Source organism: Orbicella faveolata, unplaced genomic scaffold (genome assembly GCF_042242905.1).
Source record: "Orbicella faveolata isolate gen_17 unplaced genomic scaffold, um_ofav_v1 contig_24, whole genome shotgun sequence".
Classification (NCBI taxonomy): Eukaryota; Metazoa; Cnidaria; class Anthozoa; order Scleractinia; family Merulinidae; genus Orbicella; species Orbicella faveolata.
Window position 1 is genome coordinate 34,151,988 of NW_028301552.1, and position 18,013 is coordinate 34,170,000.

At 39.8% G+C, this 18,013-nt stretch overlaps 1 protein-coding gene across 2 annotated transcripts; it reads right to left on the reverse strand.

Moving 5' to 3' along the window:
- Positions 1-652: 652 nt before the first annotated feature.
- Positions 653-11,627, reverse strand: LOC110056236 (histamine H2 receptor-like). 2 transcript variants are annotated; one of them, XM_089292227.1, is made up of 2 exons: positions 11,385-11,627; positions 653-2,759 (listed from the first exon to the last, which is right to left on the reverse strand). In XM_089292227.1, exon 2 carries the CDS (start codon positions 2,688-2,690, stop codon positions 1,626-1,628), a length of 1,065 nt encoding a protein of 354 aa, XP_089148353.1. In that variant the 5' UTR covers positions 2,691-2,759; positions 11,385-11,627; the 3' UTR covers positions 653-1,625. The 2 variants fall into 2 exon arrangements, with proteins under 2 accessions (XP_089148353.1, XP_020618352.1); XM_020762693.2 differs by lacking the exon at positions 11,385-11,627 and adding an exon at positions 5,986-6,612.
- Positions 11,628-18,013: the final 6,386 nt, after the last annotated feature.

Below are 18,013 nucleotides of genomic sequence, written 5' to 3' on the forward strand. Positions count from 1 at the left end.
GACCGCGAGCTTCCGAAAGATGAATAGAAGAAACAGTAATGACGAGTTAAGAATAGAGCGCGGGTTTGCTAATGGCCTCAAACAAAAGCTCGAAGACGCTGCTGATAAAAAAGTTGATAAAATTTGCATTTCAAGGTTATGCTTGTGCTGTTTCGTGACTGCTAGTCTGAAAACATTAAACCCTCTTTTCGGCGTTTAATTAAAATTGGTCCGCCGCAATTTTTTCCAATCTAAACCACCCCATTAAGTTTTAGTTTGTTCGTTTGTTCTTTCGGTGTGTTTCTTCCCGATTGGTATTCCACGCGTTCGTGTGGACACTGCACGTTTTTTTGGTGCTGCGCCATATTCATTGTCGTTGCTTTTTCTAAGCCATGTAAATAGTGCAAAACAATTGAAAATCGCAAAATCGCAAAATCCCAAAATCCCAAAATCTGAAATTATGCGGCAGATCTGAGATCTTCCACAATTTACTTAACATGCGGACATCGCCAACTTATACCTGCATGACAGTGACCAACTCGAAAGCTCATTGGCTACTTTGGTCACTGTACACAACTAAATATCTCATTGTAAACCATCTTATGTTAAGTTGTTTTCTGTAAATAGTGTGCAATAATAAACTTGAATAATAAACTTGAACTTGAAACTTGGCTCAGTGTGTAGAAAAGCTACATAGCACTATATTTAATTAACATATACATTTCGCCAAGCCTGAAAGAGGAGCTCCTGATTACAATAAATTAACCTAGTCGAGCCTGCGATCCAATCAAAAACCAGTATCTGGGTAACGGTCAACTTCAAAAAACAATAGACAACCGCAATGAGCTCTCAAGTTCAGCCCGCTATATGATCACGTGATACTGGCCAGCGAATACCTTGTTTTGACAGGTGTTAATTGATCATAACATCCAATATCAAAGATGTCTCTGTCAACCAATTAGCTGGAGTATGGCGGTGTCATCTGGCGCCTTATGTTTCGTGTCTTTTACTTTTTAATTCTTCATAGTAGAAGACTATTACTATTATTATTATTATTATTATTATTATTACTATTATCATTATTATATTACATAGCAATATTTATTTACTAAAAGATTGCGGGATACATTTGTTTTCTGTCTCGAAGATTGAAACTGATTTCTCCTTCCTGTTTTTCAGGCAATCTTTCAATGCTAGTAAAAATTTGATGACAAATCTCGTAGGTATTTTACTTTCTATATTCTCATCACCTGAATGGTTGACAATTTATTGATTTTGTCGGGAGAAGTCATATGTTAATCACCCTTGGACAAACTGCAGAAACGTCGCTCGCAAAATAACGCTCATGAGCGATAGTCCGTATGTCCTTAAATGTACAATGTTGTTGCTGATTCCCCTCTCCGAATTAAGTACTAGAAACGGGATCAATTTTGACAATAGTGCAATTATGTAGTTAAATGATATTTGAGGCACATCCCACTAAAAAGTCTTATGTGGACCTACGTCCGTATGAAAAGTATGAATATAAACAACCGTCTCTTTATCGCTTCCAGTTAAACGACTTTTTACTAATCGGTCAAATACTAACTTTGGTTATCTCAATCTAATCGTGATTAACGTTCCGTTGCTTGTGTTGTCGATGAAGTTCACACGTCCGAGATCATAAAAGAGTCCTCGGCTTTGCGGTTATTTTCCGAAGCCTGTCCATTCCTGGACGACCGTTGCCAGTTACTCCTGTAGGATGGAGACCTCACAAGTGAAGTGCCTGCCCTCACCAGTGGAATCTGAAGCTTATGTTCCTTGCAAAGAAGCTTGTAACCAATGTAACGAAAAGTGTTTATCATGTCTCGGTTCCTGTAGGCATACACGAAGGGGTTAAGTGCACTGTTGCTATAGTGACAGAACTTGACAAACTTCAGGAGACGGTCTATCCCCAGCGGGGAGGGGAGTTGCTGCGGGTAGTAGGTTGCCAGGACACTGACCACGAACAGAGGTAACCAAGCTATGACAAACAGCACCGTGATCAGGGCAACAGTGGCGGACAATCTGATTTCGTTCTTGTAAGCTTTCTTGGGCATGCGGTGTCGAGTAAGCATGCTCGTTGGTTTTGATCGAGCAAATAAGTAAATGGTGACGTAGGCAACGAGAATGATTAAAAAAGGAATGAAAAAGCACGTGGTGGTCATGAGGAGAGTGTAAACCGCGGTCCAGCGTTCGAATTGCACGGGTTGTAAGCTCGCCATAAGGGCCGCGTACATCCACGGTATTGCAATCATGGCGTAAAAGACTCTCATAGGGAGTGTTCTGTGACGTAACGGCCTGACGATTGCGTGACAGCGTTCGATACTGATCGAAGTCAGTTGCAAAATGGAAGCGCTTCCGATAAAGATATCGAATGTGATGTAGAACTGATATCCTGCTTTGGTATAAGGACGCTCCATGTACTGACACAGAAAGATGTAAATCCAACAAGGAATGGAAACCAACCCCACCAGCGTGTCACTCAGGGAGAGGCTGACAATGAATGTGTTAGTCACGGTCCTCAACTTCCGGTTGATTGCAAAGGAAGTCAGAATGAGTCCATTTCCGGTGATGATTGTTACCACAAGTAAGCAATACAACACTGTTATGATAACAAGCTCGGCCACTTTCATTTTTGCAGTCGCCACTGGGGTTGTGTTTGTACTCCCAGTACCGTTCTGTCCTTCCATTTCAAATTAGCTCTGTTGTCGACGTTTCTTTTCTTGTGCTGTTTTGATGGCTACAACGCTTGCCCAATTCTAAAGAAATAACGGGGAAAAGATTAGGATGAAATTGAACCTAGTTGTGAGCCCAGGGTCGGGGATGCTCGTCGAAAAATTTGAATTAAACGCCTAAAGGAGACCAAAATCTGGGTGTGGTTCGAGCTTTATTTGACCCATAAAAGATACCACTTGAAACGGAATAAGCTTGATTACCAGCCGCTTCTCAGAAACAGAGCCCGCACTAATAAAGAGGACTCGAGAGACCGGCGGATATCGAGGCTAAAGTGCGGAAACAAAACAGTATTTTTACTATACTAAGTTTGCTAGTCGTTAAGATTTTCTGGAAGGCTTGTAGCTTATTCCGACCACCTTAATTTTTTATCTTTTTGAGTTCGCTTAATCCTCTCACTGAGTTATAATTACAATAGTTAGATCTGTATTGAAATCATGTCGAGTATATTAAGCTGGGTAGGGTTCTTGTTAATTTTATTATTCACGTAGGCTTATTAACATGATGGCGAAGAGAACTTATGATTCCTCTTTGTATTTTCCTTCTTTTTGGTTGTCTTGAGACACTACTAGATCGCCTGCAGATAAATTGGCCAAAGAATAATATTTTCCGCGTGTGCGGTGCTGTTTCCAGTCATTAAGCAATATTCTGCTTGTGTCTACACGGTCTCCTTACGAGCTAGGCTTTTTATTTTATTACAGGCGGCCCAGACGTTGAATACAATTAATACGTGACATTATTCTGTTGGCGATTGCGTTGACAATTTCAGCCGTTTATAAGACAACGTATGAGAATGCTTCGAAAATTACTCTAAATGCTACGTGTAGAAAACAATTTGAATAAAATGGCTTACCTTGTGTTTGCATTGCGTTATTTTGATGTCTCTGGGTTCCTGGAGGTGGTTTAGAGCCATTTAGGCGAGTTTTAGTTTCTGGCGGTTTGCTTCCCCTAAAGAGAAACGAAAGGCGGGCGACCCACTGGCCCGACGGCACGCACTCAAAGTTTCGTAAATTCCACAAAAATGGTCTAATCTCGTCAAAATTGCCTCATGGCAGCCCTCGATAACTCTTCTTCCCATTCGCTTTCACCCAAGGTTCCAAAGTTCATCTTAATCGTCCGAGAATCGCTGGTTTTCCAGTTCTTGCTTTCCATGTCTGCTCCGTCTCGATCCGTAACCGATTATCTTGGACACAGGATTTGAATTTCTAGCTTAACGACCGCGCCATCGTGACAAAGTCGCTTCCAACCGTCGAGACGCACGGGGAATTGGTCAGTTACTCGTTGCCATCTCTCGCTGCAGTTAACAGTGCTTTTAGGCGCTAAATTCAGCTGAACATTGTTTACTTCTTGTATTTTTGCAATTAACAGTGCTTTTAGGCGCTAATTTGAGTTAACACTGCGGCACGGTGCAATTTGCATGATCAAAAAATGCCCCGTGCCTCTCGACGATTGGAGGCAACTTTGTCACGATGGCGCGGTCGTTAAGCTAGAAATTCAAATCCTGTGCCCAAGATAATCGGTTACGGATCGAAACGGAGCAGACATGGAAAGCAAGAGCTGGAAAACCAGCGATTCTCGGGTTATTAAGATAAACTTTGGAACCTTGGGTGAAAGCGAATGGGAAGAAGAGTTATCGAGGGCTGCCATGAGGCAATTTTGACGAGATTAGACCATTTTTGTGGAATTTACGGAGCTTTGAGTGTGTGCCGTCGGGCCAGTGGGTCGCCCGCCTTTCGTTTCTCTTTAGGGGAAGCAAACCGCCAGAAAGTAAAACTCGCCTAAATGGCTCTAAACCACCTCCAGGAACCCAGAGACATCAAAATAACGCAATGCAAACACAAGGTAAGCCATTTTATTCAAATTGTTTTCTACACGTAGCATTTAGAGTAATTTTCGAAGCATTCTCATACGTTGTCTTATAAACGGCTGAAATTGTCAACGCAATCGCCAACAGAATAACGTCACGTGTTAATCGTATTCAACGTCTGGGCCGCCTGTGATTTTATGCATTTCCGCGGAGCCAGCGAGTCTGAGTAGTTAGGGCGCCGGACTTGAAATCCGGAGGTCGCGGATTGAAGTCCCGCTGTGACCATTACGCTGGAGTATTTTTTTAGTAGACCCTAGTTCAACTCCTTGGTCATGGTTGTACGACTGGTCTGCCTCCCGCCAGCTGGGATGTTTAAGACTATTGCGTTCAATTGATATATTTCTTTCTTTCAGTTTAAGTGGCATGCCTGTGAACTAACTACATGAGCTTGGCCCATTGACCACTATAAACGCTCAACATTTTGCTCTGGCGCTTTGCATAAGCGACATACACAGAAACAACGTGCTGTTAAGTAGCTCTTTTGTTAGCATATGTTCCTAACAACTGAACCAAAAGGTGCTAATAATCCGATCTGATAATCTTAATCGCTAATAATCTCGTAATGCGTCTGTGTGCCACACAGACGCATTACGAGATCATTAGCGGCTTATGCTGACGATTATCAACCTTTACAGAAGTACTTCTATTAACAGACGTAACATGAATCTACAAAGCAAGCGCGTTCTTCCCGTTAGTTAAATGTTCTTTTTCCCATCTCACATCAATGCAATCTCAATTTTTTGCAATGGTCTGCGACCGTTATCTCTCAGCAATTGACTGGTGCAAAGCGGGTGTATTTACTTAATTGAGGAAAAAACATTGTTCAAATAATGTTTGTTCGCCTGTTTATGACGTGGTTTAGACATACGTGCCCCTGCATTTCATCGCACAAAGCCGAGTTTTTAAGCTATTTGGTTGCCAATGTGACAGAAACAAGCATTGATTAACTTAATCCACAGCCACGTTGTGACGTCGTTTGTATTGATAATTTGGTTTTGACTTGCTTGAGAATTTGTTTGTTTTAAAAATTTCTACAAACGTGTAAGATCCACGCAGGCAATCTTTACAAATTGTGGGTAAACAGTTGATCAATTAGCAAGTCTTCAGAGCTTTAAGCACTGAAATTAACTTGTCCTCGCAAATTCTTGCCATAAGCACAACTCCAATGAGGTACATTTGATTTATCTTTATCTCCGGGGTCAAAACAAACACGTAGTTATCGCCGAGTTCAAACGCTTTCTTTCAGTTTTGAAAAGTGAAAACATAGAAAGTAATGTCTGCCGGCATTTGCTTTGGTTAAAAATTAAGAACTCAACGTAAACGGCTACTAAGCTAAGGATGGGTGAAAAAGTGTAAATAACATGGCTACAGCTTATGTCGTGTACCTGCAGGGTTCCAAAACGTCTGAACGTCTAGAGCGAACATCAACAGATTTAGGCCTGGAAATGTCTGTCAGCGAAGAGTTACTTCTTTGCCAGAAACTAAACCTTGAACAATACTTTCAAGATGGGTGGCGCTGGTATACTGTCACCACAACATCTGGCAGATCCACACCAGTTGCTGCCTCGTCAAATTCTGAGTTAAGTCTATTAAGTGCTCTTTCAAATTTATGCTAAACTAATGTCATGGTCATTTTGCATCGTTGATTACGCTCTCTGGTGGCAGCTTCTTTGCTCTTTTGCACGCAACCTGCTGCGTTTCATTGTGTATTGGACATAAAGAGATTTGCATCTAAACAATCTGGTCCCGGCATTAATAAAATCGCTCAAGGGTGTCAGTGAGTGCAAAACAATTACTAAATGAAAGTCAATTAACGCATTAAGAGCCTATTAACCGATCTTTTCGAGCCGTTGTTAAAGAAAATTTATTCTCATATAACCTCATCATTTTTAGTTAGTTCAGAGTTATTTCATGTGTTTTAACTTTTTCATGATTAGTAACACTAGTGATGACGTCATCAGGCCACGCCCATGGTCATGTGACTAACACTGGAAAAACGCAAAGGCTCCCAGGCAAATTACTTTATCGGGATTTTTTTCATTGCTTTAATATTATAATTTAAATCCTCATTACGCTATGCATAGATTTTGTTTCATTTCTAAAAGGTCAGATTTTGAGAGAATTTCAAAAGATTAAAAAATTCGTAATTTTCTGAAAAAAGCATGATTTTGTAAAAGGAATGCATAGCTATCTTTTCAACGTTGGCTTTGATCGAAATCCGTCGAAAAAGGCTCGATTTAATGAAAAAGTGCGTTTCCTTTAGCATTTAAAGAAACCGGAAGTACGCCCGATATATATTGGAAGTTACCCTATCAGCGCGTGCGCAATTTACACTACCAGTGCACTTTGGTAAGATCAAACAAAGCCACACGGAGTTAGTTTTTCTCTTTCTATTGCTCTTGTTGTTCTGTCTTTTTCTTCTTTTGTCTCTGTTTGTACTTGTTTTACTTTGCATTTTGTGAAACACAAAGAAAAACATCTAAAATGTAAGCGAATTTGGAAGTTATTGAGTTGTTTTTATTTTCGGCGCTCAGGCTGACGTAAGTAACCGGAAGTGAAATTTTGCGAGTCCAATCTTACAAGATTACAAGTAGCAGTCTACTCTGGGGCTGCAATACAATTCCCAGAACCCCTATCCTCAGAAATAAACCGGTCCATCCTTAAGAAAATTTTGAAATCAGAAATGATGAGACTCAACCATGGTTAGCATGGCCAACATTTGCAATTTGAACGGCATCTTAAAAAATTGCTTAAAGAACACTAGCCAACTGGTGTGTCTCGAAGTGAAAAGACATACTGTGGCACTAATTGTTTTTCAAGTGGCTCATTTAATTCTCTCAGCAGTCAATCGTAGCCTGATCTTATTCATTGACAGTTCAAACCGCAGCAGTCTCACGCGCGAAACCTGACTTCATCGCGTGCTCATGCTTCAACAGGGAGTTTAAGTAACCGAGGTGGCGACACCGAGGACAATGTCGATTAAAAAATGAATTTATATTTTCGGCTATGATTTCACCAGTATTATTTAGCAGTCATAACTTACGCAGGGCCCCTGTTGATACCAGCCAATGGCTGATGGGACCACCCTGCCTAAATAAAGTTTGACTTGACTGGACTTGACTAAGAATCTCGCAATACTCTAAAGTCATTTTATTTGTTTGTGTACATGTCAAAATTAAACTACGACGAAACTGAACCTGGAACACAGAGATAAGTCTGAAATAATTATCCGTCGTGGTTTACGTTCTCCAGACAACGCAGAATTTGGTCATTTCACGTTGTTGTTTTTCAGAGGACGGCAAAGAAATGTACCAAGAATTGTAATGCACGTGCACAGCCATTTTCCCGTTCATTAAACCTTTTGTTTAGCGTTGCCGTTGCCGTCGTGTGTTTCTTAAACTCCCCAATGTAAGCTGAATGAATCCGTCAGACCTTGCCATGTTTCAGTGTTACATTCTATGTACGGTCTTGAGAGTTATTTTCTTTCCCCGCTCTTGTTCCTGAAAGTATCACGTGTCGTTAGGCTGACTGCAAATACACTATGAGTCCTTATTATTTCACGCAAGTTAAGGACGTTCAAGGACATTAAGGACTCCCAAAATGTTTCCACGTAAATATATTTTTAAAACTTTCTATGCAGTACGGCAAAAAACAACTTTTGCCAAAAAGTGAAAAAAAAAAACAACAACAACAACAAAAACAACGGCAAAACATTAACGGCGTGACGTTGCGACACGAACTTGACGTGCTCAGAAAGGATGCGCATAAACAATGGAAGTGAACGTCTTTAAGGTGTCTCCATAGGGTAATCATTTATGCCGTTCCGCGTGCAAGTGTTGGGAATGCTGTTTTTTGCATTCGCTTTTACACTCAGTCCTCTCAAACTTATTACATGTAATAAGCAATGATTAATAGTGTTTTTCTATCATCTCTGTTAAAATTTTGGGTTTTAGTCTTGAACAGAAGCATATCACGTAGAACTAGGTCATATGCTCCTGTCTTGAATTATAAGTGCCCAAACAAATGTGTTTTTTACATTTTCTTATGCTTTATTTACGATTTTCTTGAATTTCCTTCGGTGAAATCTTCCAAAATTTTCACAGCACATCGCACCAGCGGGATACGAATTTTAAACACGAAAATTAAAGCAGGATTTGTAAGGGCAGTTTAGTCGATTTTGGGGAAGTTTTGTCTTTTACCACTGCGAAAAAACTGGTCATATAGATTTCCCTGAAAAACGAACTCCGACTACATTAAAATATTTACTACCAGTCTGCCAAATTTTAGGGAATTTCACTGAAGGAAATGCGTGAAAATTCACTGTCAGTTTTGCTTTTTGTACTCATCTTAACGTCATAAAATATCGAAAAACACTGACGTTTTCCTTCGAGCTTTCGTCCTCAGCACGAGTGCGATCGTAAAACTATAGGGAGCCACCTTAAGTACATAGTCGAGCCTGAATTTGAGATTCGCTATTTTCTGTGATGTAAGACTTGGTATTGTAAACATTTCGCGATCATCAATCCAGTTTTCTCTACGCATCTAGTTTGTATAAACTATCATGCCCTCTTCAATACCATGCATTCAGCTGCTAATTGTGACTGCATCAAATCGAATTCAGTCATGCTCTAACAAAACGATTTTTAAACCATAGAGATCACATAGGATTAAGAGCTCTGGAATACAACGCGATCCATAACCAATTAGTCCAATTTAAGACAAAAAATATGAACCTTTGACCGCTAACTGAAAACCAAAGAACGTGAGAACGCAAAGATTGTTAATTATACGCTGTAAGATTTTCCATGGCCTTTTCCTCGATATTTGTGCTGAAGAAACCTGTTTCAATGAATAATTGTGGCGCAGCTTAGCTAGGTGTATCGATTTCGCGCGCGCAACGCAAAACACTGTTAGCAGGCCAGGAACAAGTCAAAAAAAGATCTCAAAAGACAATTTGGAGAAACACTGACGCTGAATAACAATCATGATATTTCTGAAAAAACATTTTCCGTGTTCTAATCGAGTTACATGACTGTAAGTTTGGGAGAACGAGAAATGCTGTGGAAACAGCGCCACAGGCGAGTGTTTCCACTAGGCTCTCTCTGTATTTATTTAATATTACTCCATTTTTTTGAATATCAAAATTGAATGTGGATTCTCTTTGCTCGCGCGCGATTTTCTTAAAGCATGTTTATTCGATTCTTGCCAAGCATTTTCCACCTTCAACCTTGTCAAGAAAATAGCAAAATGTATAAAACACCTCCAAAAATCATTTACAATACGTAACCAGATACACGCGATAAAACACATTAACAGCGAGGTAACTGTAATGTAAATTATTCTATGATAATGTGGTTATCACATGGCACGGTTTTCCAAAATTTTCTTTCGAAATAATAGAATTAAGGTGTACAAAACACATAACCACACGATGTACACGGATCAAGTGTTCGCTAATATTTACTAGTAGGAAAAAGTAGGAAACATCATTGAGTGCAAAATTTGAAGTTTTCATTGTGATATTTCTAACCATTCATATGGCAAAAAGCCAAAAAATAAACCACAAAGTTAATACACATCGAACCACATGAAACGCAGTTAACCACAGTCTGGAGTGTGTTTTTGGTAACAAGTTTTTATCGAATCGACTCTTCATCGATCGTTTTCAACACATTTTAGATGCTTTCCCGTTTACCATTTGAATGTAAGATAAACACTAAATAAAATACAGTACAGGAAAACTTAAACACCTTCTCCCACCCCTCCAAAGTGATTTTTGCAATCTCACTGGGCCAGTCTTGGGCCTTACCGCTAACATCTAGTTTCACTACGTGAATAAAGATATTATAATTTAGCCAGAACAGGCAATAACTCTGTCTGAAAAAGTTCGAATCCTTTTGAGAAGAAGGGACTTTGAAAAGTAGCGAAATTAACACAAAGAAGTGTCTCTAAAAAGAGTGTACCATTAGTGCAGATGTACTCACGTATTTTGACCACCCTTCCGATACCTTGGTTATTCAAACAGTGCTTACCTTATCTGACTCTAGATAAATCACTTTCTACTGGATTGACAATAAAACCAACTAAGCTATCCATTGGAAATACTGATTTATTCTGTGCATCATGAAAGAGTTAACCGTCTTTTCAAAAACCACAACCTGCTTCTGTGAGTGATACTCGGGGATTAAAAAGATAATGCAATTTCTATTGTAAGTCTTTTCAAACACAAATACAAACGACAGAGGTTTTTTCAATATTTAGTGGGGCCCGGTAACAGCCAATGAAAGGGCTTTCTGAGTTTGGCACCGCCTTTATTGGAGTCTAGTTGTTCAGGTTTGTGAATGGCGATAATTAATTGAGAACACAAGTAAAACAAATGGATGGATTTAACTGTGAACTCTCACGAAACAATGGCGAAGAAGGCAAGTTAACCAACTCTTTGAACCTGAAACGGAATATCTTCCCAAGTAAATGACAAAACAGCCGAAATATTCAAGTTTCGATTTAAGTAATAAATCTCTGTCTCATAATGATCAAGATTTATCGTTCTAATCAGAGACCTATGCCAGCGGATTTAAATGTTTGGTTTGCATGTTCTTTGCGGATAAGCCAAAGAAAAAACTTCCGAGGTATAATGCATATAATTGTCTGGCATTTGTTGTCACAGAATGTTAGTAACCCTTACGCGCCAAAACATACATTTTCCCCTGGTAAACTAAGAATATTTTCATAGACCAGTGTACTTCAGGTTATGTTGAAAATCTTAACAGGTAAAGAGCCTTACCTGCAGATTCGAACTCTTGATTTCGCGAGGGCTGTTCTTCTCATCGTTTTGAATAACGTTCTGAATACGTGTTTGTCTGAAAACGAGTTCAAGTGGTTGCTCCTTCGGCAGATCCTTACTCTCGACGACTGAAGCTACGATACTTCAAGAGCGCATGATTAAAATGTCTCATGAGAAATTTCTTGTGTAACTCACAGTTTACATTGTTGACATCAATTATTCAAAACGAGCTGGTTTCTTAAGAACCGCAATGCATTGTGTCATGAACTACAAAGGCACTGAACAAACAAGATGACAGAACGAAATATTAGAATGAAACTTTGTTTAAACAAGATTTAAACAATGTCTTCGAGTGAACCAAATCAAATATCGTAACTGAACTAAATGAACTTAAAGCCAGTCTATCTGAAGTTCGTTATTAAAAAGAGCGAACATAAGCGACTGTGTTGAGATTGAATGGAGCTAGTAATAATCTGCACAATAAGAAAAAAGAATTGATATTTCAAACAAGATAGAAAGAAGAATTAAAAGCGGCAGCTGCCTAAACAAACTTGCGATGTTTCTTATAAAAATTTCGGATTTTTTTTCACGTCAGACTCTGTTAGAATCATAAGCAAAAAGTCTTTAAAATGTGTTTTCTTTTAGGCTGTGATCTCTGTTTAGTCTGCGGCAGATGTCATAGTCAAGCTAAGTTTAGATTTCCGGCGCTTTGTCCATTTTTCTTTCGCAAAATGACGATTATTAGCGGTGAACTATTATGTCTGAATTAGAGCTTTTGTAGCCAAAACCTAATATCATTTGCTTTTCGGGAAATGAAAGAATCAAAATACTGAGCCAAAAAGACCGAAGTTAAGATCTGTTTATCTCCCCAAAGATATGATGTCAGTTCGACTGCCGGTCGCGATGGTGAGATGTCTGGGTTCAAGTGATGCTGCAGAGTCTTGCCTTTGTAAAGGGTTCACAGGCAAGGAACGTTGCACTATTGGGATCACGTGATAAAGACCTCCCTGGGGTTTATTCCAGACCAGCCGACGTGATAAACCTCCTCATTACACCTTGGATAAGGTTTTTTTTCCATCAACAGAAATGTACGTTTTGGCTTTTGTAGGATCTATTCATGTGCTCGTCTAAATCAAACATTTCACCACGAAATAAGCCCACGCTAATTTCTGAGCATTATCACGGTACCATCCTAATGACTTTTCACGATCGCCTTTTTACCGCTATACTAACGGTTTCCGGTGGTCAAATCTTCCGCAAACTTCGCAAAAAAGCCATTTTTTATTCTGTTGCCATAGTAACCTTAAAACCTTAAAATGGTTTTTTGATGCCAAAACTTCGAACCGCAATTTAGCTTTTTTTTCGTTTAGTATTAAACCTACGGACTTGTTTCTTCTGTACGACAAAGTTTAATTTTTCAAACTCAGTAATCAGTCCGCGCCTTTCCAGAACCGTTTTGTTTCACGCCTTCTAGTGTATTTACTGTCGGTGCGGTACTCTCTTTCGCCTTTCGTGTTACAGTTAACCTCGGTTAGCTTTATTTTACCGTCATTGGGTTAATTTATAAACATTGATAGCACTATTTAACATAAAGGGTTCGATAAGGCATTCTCAACGCCGGGCCAGGAAATTTCTTTCGAAACAGGACGCTCTGAAATTGATATATATACTTTCAAAAAACTACGTTATACAAACACGACAGAGTTTCAAATGTGACGAATGAGAAAGACTTACCGAGAAATAAGTCACGGATTTCTCACAGAAAGGCCGGACAACATTTGAATTTTGTGCAGTTGAGTCTTGCGGTCCCCTCGTTAACTTGTGCGAGATAACTGATCCTTTGAATTTGTTTGCATTCGAGGAAAAAATATTCCACCAAAAATGGTAATAACAAATAAGTAAAGAAATAAACGATCTAAAGTCATATACCTGAAGAAACAGATATGACAATTAACGACTTTTGAACGGATCAACATTCAACTGTATGTAATATGCAGATTATTTTCAAGACCCACTTAAAAATTGAATGACTCATCGATGGCCGTTTTTATAATAACAATAGTTTCGCACTTACTGACCAGTTGGAACTAGATTAAGGGACATTTCGGTTGCTAAAAGGCGCACTTATATACATAATAAATTTTTAATAATATTCGGGTGTGCGACGACGTGCCGCTCTCTTTGTTAAAAGTTGTTATTATGGCCCACCAGGGTCCGTCTGAGAGGCGTCACTAGACTCTTGAATGAACCACAGTGTCCCTCCATAGAACAGAATCAAAAGGAAGCCAGAGTCACCATGATCATTATAAAGCTGTCAATGGGAAGATATTCCTCCAGATTCCTGAATATGTTAAACTCAAGCAGAGAATAACTAGACAGTTCCGACCATCCCACAAAATTCGCACATTTAACCCCTGCGAGCAATACTTACAAATTCAGGTTTTACGCAAGATACCTGAGTGGAACACATTTCTTGCTTAAGTGATAGACCGACCGAGTGTTGAGGCGTTTAGGCCCAGTCTCGTTTCTTGTTTTCTTTTTTATCCCAATAGTGATTTAGTTATACGTTTGTTTCCTATTTTTTCTTCTTTCTCTATATCTGAGGTGATGGGTTAGTCCCCTTGCAGATTATCATTTTGATGGAGATAAGAACATCGAGGCCGGGAAAGAGACTACGGCTAAATAACATCAACATTTCAATTACCTGCGATTGATGTACCGACGCAGACAATATTAAATGATATTGCACGGAACTGAGGTGAATACACACTGCGAAAGTACCTTATGATTGAAACTGAAAAAATTAAGAACACGAAGTCCATTTTCACATTCGAACACTCTGAAAAGTAAAACATTCAGCATCAGCAAAAAAAGGGTAAGAGCTGACGAAAAATAGGGAGCTGAGTGCCATGCATAGTCATCGGTCACTTCAAAAGTGGCGTCAGCACAATGATTTGAAAAGAATAATCAATATAATCTAAAGCTTGTGTATAATTTCATTCATATTGAAATAACTTTGTCTTGGTAGATATCTTTCCGATAAATATCTGAAGATCCCTTTCGGTACAAAATATTAGAGGCGCTCAGTCACGGTATTTTAAGTTGACTTTTTCTCACCTCATGAGCGGACGCAATTCAACAAATCCTGCAAGCTGATTGGTTCCTGGAGCGCCGGGGCGGAATGTTCTCATCGAGATCGCCACAGCGGGTGGAATCCGTCGAGTTGATCTATTTTCGTGAACGAATTAGCGGTACTCGTCATTCTTTCGCCCTTTTTACACTTCCATAGACGATTAATCAACGCAAGTTTATCTCTGTTTACCTTTAAATGGCAAGGAGAATGACTGTAAGTAAATTCAATTGAGTTTTTTGAAGTTGTGTTTTAACACTCAATTTAAAGAAAGTGAAAGTCCTCCACTTACACTTGCCATGAACGTTGAGGAAACTTGGCGATTAGTCGCGAGAGATTTCGACAACAAAAACAACTTAAAAGTTTAGCAGGCCATACAGTAGAGATCGAACGGCCCGCTAAATTGACCAATCGCAGCGCGCGTGGTAACTAAGAGATATAATAAAGTCGCCTAACATATTTTGGATGGTGCAGTCCTATTCATTCAACTGATTAAGCGCAACGAGGTGCGAAAAGACGCTGCCAAGCTGAGCAGTGAATACTTAAGAATACTTAAGAATACTTCTGGTTGACTCATTTTAGTTATTGGCTCTTTAAGCCGATATCGTCAGTAACAAGAGAGATGTCTTGGTAACCATGGTAACCAAGCCTTTAAAGCTTCTGTGACCATTTACATGTCTATTTATCCGGCTGATTACCCAGCAGGTGTCAAAACACACTTAGGTAGCAACAGAGGTACTTTTTTTTGTTTCAAGTGCAAATTAATCTAATTTAAGAGATACTCTGTTACCATGTACTTATTTCTTGGGCTGATCCCACAGCCATCACATTCACAACTGAAAGACCCTCGGTACGGCCCTCGGGACAACCCTCAGGACGACCCTCAGGACGACCCGTAGGAAGAGGTTGAAGGAAATGTTCTATTTTTCTAAACAGATTCTGACCCCGTCCACAACAAAGCGTTTTCGAAACAATGCCTTTACAATGATACGTTTTCGCACTGAAAACTTATGTGATGAAAACGACGTTAGGGTTTTCCACTGAGAGAAAAACAATTCCAAGGCGCCTATATTTTTGTTGCTGGGGGACATTAAAGGCGCTGATAGCTTTTCCTCGTCTTGTTCAAAATAACTCGATAGCAGAGGTTTCATTCAAACTATACTTTGCCTCTGTCAGAGCTTCCAAGTTTAATTATGCTTTTTTACAATCGTCTTTAAGTATGACTATGAGTGCAAGATCCTACGCCCTTCTTTGTGAGAATGTGTCTATTCCAATGTCCGAATAAATACCTCTGTAGTCCCTGTGGCGAATTAACAACTCAAAAGAGTGTCTGTTTGGGAGACTTATTTTCAATTTGTCTGTTCTTTCTTCTTTTTGGCTGGAAGAGAACGCACGGAAGAGTGAGAGTGAGGAAATTTCTCATTAATTAAATTGGCCAAATTTAAAATCTTTTTTTTTTTTTAAATCACTTTTTTAAACTTGAACCGTCGTTTTTTAACCCTAATTTTTATGCTAAAATGTGTTTCGAAGAAACTACTCTTTAGAAATTTAAAATTGACTGATAAAATTTGTCATAAGCATAATATTTGTCAGAGACAGCTTTTGCTCGTGTTTCAAGATGAACCCAGGGGTAAACAAAACTAAAATATGACAGAAGTTAACATGATTTCCATGACTGATCTTTGAGCAAAGCAGTTATGCAAGAGCTTTGAACTAGGCCAACAGTATTGTCAAACCATGCCATTTAAAAATGGCATATTCTGCCTTGGCTACTAAGTTCGACCGCTTTTGATTGCGCGCTAACTTTTGTCAAAATTCCACGAGTTACACAAAAAAAAAAAACACGGGAAAACATGTTATCTTTACAATATCTGACGATGATGCGACTATTCTCCCACTTAAACAAAGAAGAAAAAATGTTTATGCTTTGCACTGACTTTGCCCTAAAAACTTTTTGACCACAATTTTGAAAACCATTACTTGCAAATAATCGTGCAGTGCATTTTTGATTAATTTGTTTTTTTTTTCAGAGAAGGAAATGCAAGTAGGAAATAGATCGGGTGACTGTGCTTTCAACTGGAATCGTTTGAGCAAAGTTGTAAGCCGCTCAGTAGATAACGGTGTAAGATACCATATCCGTATTTACTTCAGACACAGTACAGTAGCCGACCGTTTAACTCAGTTGGTAGAGCGTTGGACTACCGTGCAGGAGATCTCGGGTTCGAGCCCCAGACCGGACCAACATTCAGGGTCTTAAAATAACTGAGGAGAATATGCTGCCTTTGCAATGACATCTGCAAATGGTTAGATATTCTAGTCTTCTCGGATAAGGACGATAAACCGTAGGCCCAGTCTTCTGCATCTTCACTGTTATGGTCAGCAGGGGACGTTAAAGAACCCACACACTCATCGTAAAGAGCAGGGCACGAAGTTCCCGGTGTTGTGGTCTGGTTTTTGCCCATTGTGTTGTTGAAATGCTCGGAGACATTAGCTGTTAAAGCTACTCTACAATCCGAGGGTAAATAAAGTATACTACTACCACCACTCCTACCACCACTCCTACCACCACTCCTACCACCACTCCTACCCCCACTCCTACCACCACTCCTACCACCACTCCTACCACCACTCCTACCACCACTCCTACCACCACCACCACCACCACCACCACTCCTACCACCACCACCACCACCACCACCGCCACCCCCGCTATCCCCGCCACCCCCGCCACCACCGCCACCCCCGCCACCCCCGCCACCACCACCCCCACCACCCACCACCACCCCACCACCCACCACCACCCCACCACCCCCACCACCCCCACCACCCCCACCACCCCCACCACCCCCACCACCACCCCCACCACCCCCACCACCCCCACCACCCCTATTTGGAAAATAGAGAATTGAGGACGCTTTTAACTATTAGAGTTGGCCTTCTTTAGGGTACAAAACAAAGAAAAACAGTGATAAAAAACGTTTATAAGAAAAAAAATACTGAAACGGCAATTTCTTCTTCAAATCAGGATAACAAGGAATATAACAACAAGCCGTATTTAAAAATACGAATCAAGTGATAGTCTAGACATTTGTGGCAAAATTTAGAACACGCCACGAATAGTTCCTTGCGTCAGCATGACGTCATACAGATAGTTATGTTGCTTAGTAACGCTACTGACGAAAACTGAGCTCAGTGGAAACCTCTATTTTTCTCTTTCAAAATCTACCACGAAAAGCTGCCAAGACTATGAAATTTTTATTTTTATTCATTCAGCGTTACGAATCAGTGACACTTACATACAGGAGTAGTTGAGTACGTTTATGGAGACAGGAAACATCAACTGTTGTTCCCATTAGATTCCATTTCACAAAACTATAATAGAAGATCTGTTCTTAGTTCGGTAAAAATATTTGGTCAAATCCGTTTTGATTTCTAATAGAAATTGGTGAGTCTAATTCAAGCGTGCCTTTCTTTTCTTTTTTTATGCGCGCAGATATAT

What these genes read in the sequence shown, in the direction of transcription:
- LOC110056236 (XM_089292227.1), bottom strand. Translation starts at nt 2,690, where the DNA reads ATGGAAGGACAGAACGGTACTGGGAGTACAAACACAACCCCAGTGGCG.